General features: G+C 41.1%; 1 protein-coding gene across 1 annotated transcript in view; it reads right to left on the bottom strand.

Moving 5' to 3' along the window:
* Positions 1 to 3,053: 3,053 nt before the first annotated feature.
* The window catches only part of lamb2 (laminin, beta 2 (laminin S)), a gene marked incomplete at its 5' end in the record, with an annotated part of 46,263 nt that continues 42,977 nt past the window's right edge, over positions 3,054 to 6,339 (bottom strand). Inside the window, one exon of the mRNA XM_079225983.1 lies at positions 3,054 to 5,670. Coding sequence (XP_079082109.1) covers positions 5,534 to 5,670 — 137 coding nt within the window. The 3' untranslated portion in view covers positions 3,054 to 5,533. The remainder of the gene's footprint in view (positions 5,671 to 6,339) is intronic.

Below are 6,339 nucleotides of genomic sequence, written 5' to 3'. Positions count from 1 at the left end.
CCAGCTATCTTGGCGATGATACCGGTCGGAACTCTCCCAGAACAGAATCAGGAAGGCTAGTTGGGGACGGGGACCTGAGGCAGAGCACAGGGACACTTTTAATAGGCAAGTGGAGACACGAGTAGCGATGTCCATAGTTGTACGACATCAATATGAGGTCTGTGAGAGATCTGACAGCGTGTAAAGCTACACAACTTATGACAAACTCGGGGATCTTACGGTCATGGTAAACCTGGAAAAGTCCTGGAATTTTAAAATGGTCATTTCCAGGCCTGGAAAAGTCCTTGAAAAAAATAAAATCTCAAAAGTTTTGGAAAAGTGTTATATGTGTTATTCATGTGTTCATTTACGCTGAGTTTGAAATTCTTAATATGTTTAAAAAAAAAAAAAAAGACACTCAAAATATAAAGAAGGCATATGCTCCATCTATAAATGTGTATTCTTTTAATCAAACTATTGTCTCATTCATTTGTGTCATTTAAGGTTTACTGTATGCTTTGGAATTCTCATTATTAGTTTAAATACTATATTTTCCCCCTTTTTTCTGTATACACTGAGATTTCACAAAATGTTTGGTAATGGAAATTTGGTTTAAAGTCATGGAAAATCATTGGTCAAAATGGATATGAACCATGCAAGCTGCCTTTATTATGTTTGTATACACACACGCTCGCGCTGACAAACACGCGCGCGCACCACACAGGGAGGGAGCGAGAGTGGTTCACTGTTTAAAACTAATATGGGGCGCGTACCAAACAGCTAAAACAGCGCTGACCGAGACGTGGACATTGGGTCTCACTAAAGGACACTTAAGGCAGCGCGCGACGTGAGCCGAACCAGCACGACATTGAGCCTTGCCTCGTTTCCTTAGCATAGCAACACAAAGCTGCTAACGTGGACAGCCGAATGACAGACAAAGGACAACAGCTACACCAGCCGTCCCCGGGGTCGTTGGCTTGGTCGAACTGGCTAACTCGCCAGCTAACTGGCTAACTCGGCTAACGACCCAATCCCCGGGATCGTTAGCTTGGTCGAACTGGCGAGTTAGCCAGCCTGCAGAGGTTCGTTTATTTTGAGGCCCACGTGTTGTGGACTGTCATGTGAGCCTTAACGTAATGCACAAACAGTCACGTTATTTTGTTCTCAGAGTAACTATGTTTCATCAAGCCCATTAATATCAATAAGCAAGTCATATTTAGTCAATAACATTTAAATGTTGCGGTGCTTAACCATACCAGATCCATGTTGAGGAGTGCGGGACAACACAGTTATTGGGTATATCGCTACAGTATTTAATGTAAAATAGCTGTATTAGCTTTACTTACTTGAAATAACCGCCCACATTACTACTGCATAACATCAGAAGGGATTTTAACGCTAATTTATCAGCCCGATCTTTATGCCTGCTGACCAATCTCCTGACAGAGCGCCGGACAGGTCATACAATCAAACGCTCCTCCCGTCTTCGAGGAGCTAACGTCATTAGCCACACCGAGCTACCGAAACGGTTGATTTGGCTAACGTTACCCGTTTCACACAACACAACATGACATTCACTGACAGCTAACGGCCGGCTGGGAATTCATGTCGAATTCATATTTCCATTAAAACGGGAGACTTACGGCGTTTCAATTTTCAAGGAATTGAATTCCGTTCCTATCGCACAATGGCCGGCGACTCCTTCTGCTTCCCCCGGCTGTAAGCTCCTTCTCGGCCGCGGGCCGCTGCGCTCCTGCCCCCACTCGAAACCCCGCAGTCCACGGTTTCTGGAATATTCGTTCCTTTATCCGGGATCCATGTCTAGCCACTTTTAAACTATTTCGTTCAGAGATTCAAATAAAAGGCAGCAATAACAAATAAAAAACCCGTCTCGGTCTGTTAGTGTCATTCGGTCTCGCGGGGTGATTCCTACTTTGTTTGGAACAAATTACACTGCCGCCCGGCCGAACGTGAGACGGGAGCGCGCATAGGCTACTTCCGGGCTGCCGCGATCACGTGACCTGTAGCTCTTTCTTCTTTACTTCTCTCTCTCTCACACATACACCAACTTTCCCGTTTTCGACTGTGATAAAAAATAATAGTAAGTCATAATTATGAGATACTATCTCATAATTATGACTTAACTATCTCATAATGTCGACTTAGTATCTCATAATTATGAGATACCATCTCATAATTTCTACTTACTATCATAATTATGGGATGCAAAGTCATAATTAAAAGATTGTATCTCATAATTTACTAAGTCGAAATTATGACATAGTTATAATTATGTAAGTCAAAATTATGAGATACTATCTCATAATTATGACTTACAGGATCTTATTTTTTTTATCACTGTTTCGGAAACGGTCTTCCATACTATACAGTCCAACATTGAAAGCCCGCTGAAATTAATTTGTCTGCAAACATGTTCCAATATACATTATAGGATATTTTGCTAAAGCTCATTCGTCAAGTGATCATCATGTGTTTCAATGGGTCATGTAAATTATCAACAGGGGGAATATGTAGCGCCGCAAAAACTAAATAAAAGCTGAAATAATGAGAGCCATGACAAACCTTAGTCAATACTAGAATGGAGGATGTAGCATAAGGAACATATATGGCAATACCGTTTTTAATCCAAATTATACCTACTATTTTTAGACAGGGCCCTATGTCATTCTCTGACTCCGTACGACAATCATGTCGACAGTGATGATGCAAACACATGCAACTCCGGTGGCGGAGCACGACTACACGTTAGGAGCAGCCCAAGAAGTCATCACGATTACTTTAAATTACTCAAAAATAACATTCAAACAAAAATTCCAAACATGTCACTGTGTATCATATTTATATTTAGAATCAGAAGCACCAGATTGCAAACAATGTTTACTCTCTACATAAGTGTTCTTCATCTCTGGCCTCATCGGTCTACTTGCACGTATCCTTAACTTATAAACCATATAAACAATTATATAAAATGTCATTAACGAAGGTGGAGACGGTTTTGTACACCAAGAATGCTTATCATCATCACCCAAATCATTGAGATGTAGAAATGTCGTTAAATTAACTTTTATTATTCTAAAGTTGAAAGATGAAATATACTGAGTGGGTACAACGTTTACATGAAGGACTGCAGAACACCAAAATAGAAACGGGACGTCTTACACTGTTGCAGACCCTGGTGTGTCAGGCTTATAAAATGGGACAGAGCCAAAGCGTGGATACAGGGATATGATGCCAAAACAAGCTGCGCCGACACAGAGACATGTTAAGTTATCCTAGCTTTATTCTTTATTCACAACACTGTACACTGATAAACTTTGCACAAGCTTCTTTTGGTATTTTTGCTTTGGCATTTACTTCAAAATCACGTGGCTGTAGGTTGATGGATGAACTGAAGGAAATATGTGTACAAAGTTAGTTTTTTTTTGGTTCGCTATGTTTACTAAAACATAAATTGTCATGCAAATAGTATATGAGTAAATGTCCAAGACATTTGCATACAATAAGGCACGATTAAACACTGTCCATACGGTAGACCCTAGAGTAGAGTCCTACGTCACTACTGTGAGGCAGATCTTAGGCCACATTGACACTACAGCTGATGCACTCACAGTCTGTGTACCACACATTTTGGCATCCATAAAATTGTATTTCTCATCCTACATTTTTGGAATTACACAATACACATTTGCTTTCCAGCCAATATTTAGATGAGAAGATCATTATGACTTTCCTTTTTTAGTAGAGACTTGCTGGAGTCTCACTGACAAGACTCCTAGAAACCTATACACTTATATATTGTTTGCAAGCCTATTTCTCAAAATGACTTCATGATACTCTTCACACTGCACTTGGCGTGGCGACAGAGCGCTGGGTCGTTTGGCAGTACTCTTGGGCTCCAAGCAACTGCATGATAATTAACGTCTTGTGTTCCCTCGCGGCTGGATTGTACTTGACTGGCCGCTGCAGCGTGACGCTCGGGTTGCGTTTCTCGAAAAGTTAATTCTGTGTCAACTTCTTGCCACAGGCCGCCACGTGTCTTCATCTGCAGTCTGAAGGCACTACCCGCATTCCAATCAATGGCAGGATTGTCCTTTTTGCTGTAATTTTGGTGTGAAAGCGGCCTAAGAGAGCTGTTCGCCTGGGGCTAAACAAGCTTTCTACTGCCACAATCCTGGCAAAGTCCAAAGCGGACTAAACCCGACTTTAGCCTAGGGCTTGCTGGACCTGCTCCAGCTCGGGACTGGCCTTGAATTTTCGGGGTTATCCCCTTGAAGAATCGACCCAACTCTTGGCTTGAGTAGTCCGTCCAGAACGTAAGCGTTAGCCACGTGGTAACCCTGGGCGTGTAGAAGTGCAGTATGAATCTTATCGCCCTGGGCTCAGGTTAACAATGTGTGTGAAGAGGGGCTAAGTTATCGCAGGGTCAACTCTTAGCCCAGGGCTAAAAGAATGTGCCATTTGAAGAAAGGGAGGTTTGTCCAAGAACAACATCACTGGAGGCGTGCAGCTAGCGCTGTTAGCTTCCACTGCTCTCATTATTACATTCTTCCTGTATAGTGATGGTCTACAGCCATCCTCTCACTCCAGGCAGAGGTGGGCGTTGGCCTCGTTATATCTTTTGGCTTAGCAGAATCAAGAAGCAGATTTTATTTTCACATAAAAATGGTCATTTGTTTCCCTGTTATTTGTATAAAGGCAGACACAATACAAAAATTGCATTCCAAGCACCAGACTAGTAATACATCTAAAATCCATATGAATGCAACAACCGCGCCCTCTCTCCATTCTACTGAAGAGAGAAGTCCTTAAAACTACACAGGGACAGGGATCTACAGCAGTGGTGGCTGGACCCTTGTCTCCATTTTTTTGGCTTATTTGAAAATATAAAAATGATTAATGCCTGATCATAATTTTTTTGTTTACCAAAAAAGGAAGTACAGATTGTCATTCTGATTTCATGTTCTCAAAAGTTGTTGTGTTTCTTCCTGAAAGAAGAGTACAATGCAGTTTAAATGAAGCACAGCTCCGAATATTCATCCAGTAGTACCAGAGACCGGCCGGCTGATTATACAACTCAATCACAAAGTCTCTGTTCAACCACAGATCGTTTGCAATGCATTAGTTTCACCAGTATTATTGACATATTCTAAAATATAATTTTCATGTTGAAAACACAAATTTATACACAGATACATTTCCAGATTATTTTGAAAATTCAAAACAAAAAAAATGTGCACAAATTATCCAATCCAAGTAAAATATGTGACATCAAGCACCTTTTTCATGATCAGTTATGGGTTTCAGTTATGTGTGTATATAATTATAATTGTATAATTATGATAGCCACCGTTCTTACTGAAAAGACAGTTTGCACACAGAATATGCAAATGCTCTTGCAGAGTGATAACATCACCGCCCACGCCAAGTCTTCTTTCACTTTTTCCTCAAAGTCTCTTGTACAGTTACTGTGTCTGAAAGAAATGCCGGACCAAGACGATGGTGCACCTGTGTTTGAGGACATGGGAGTCGTGAGTTACTGGCATGTGTTGTAGATCTGGATCTGTTTGTTGATGTCACTGAGGATGGCTTTCATCTTGTCCTCCAAGCCGTCCAGCTGACGAGCTTTCCCCTCCAACCTCTTCTGGTTCTCCTCATAGTTGTTCTCCAGCTCTGTGGGCAGCAGGAGTGTCAGCAATGCTTACACAGCCAGGCATTAGACGCACTCCTCATTCTTGAGTTATTGATCACTGCGCTGAATGTCGGTATCGACATTCAGTCATCAAGTGTATACTTGATGACCACACTCTTTTAAATAGACGGGGTGAACCCTTTGATTTTTACGTGGCCTATTTCTCAAGACACTGTTAAATAACTTGTAGGGTTCCTCGAGAATTGAATTTAGAGTCTCTGCTTTTTCATCTATAGATGAAATCCCTTGATTGATCCCTTTTCGTAGCTTTGCTGATGACACACTGCTTTATTTTTTACATATTAGTGAAACTCTGTGTCATGATTGACCCAGAATTGAACTTTTAAAGGCGCTCAATTTGAAAATGAGAGAATTAATATAGCAGCAAACAACTATTTGCAATGTGACGGTATAGTGGAGTCATCATGAGCAAGGACTGAAGTTGCTCTCTCTCTTTCTCCCTCTCTCTCTCTATCTCTCTCTGAGTGTAGGGCTGGCTTAGTCTCAGTGAGATTACATGTGTACCGTGTTATTATCAGCACCTCAGTCAGCTGTAAAGTGATTTGAATTGCATATTTGAATGATGAACATATATGAATTACTATACAAACAATTCTGGACTTAAAACTGTAAAAATGTATATATATATA

This window comes from Taurulus bubalis (genome assembly GCF_910589615.1).
Source record: "Taurulus bubalis genome assembly, chromosome: 11".
NCBI lineage: Eukaryota > Metazoa > Chordata > Actinopteri > Perciformes > Cottidae > Taurulus > Taurulus bubalis.
Note: the sequence above shows the minus strand (reverse complement) of the source record. Positions and strands in the feature narration are given on the sequence as shown.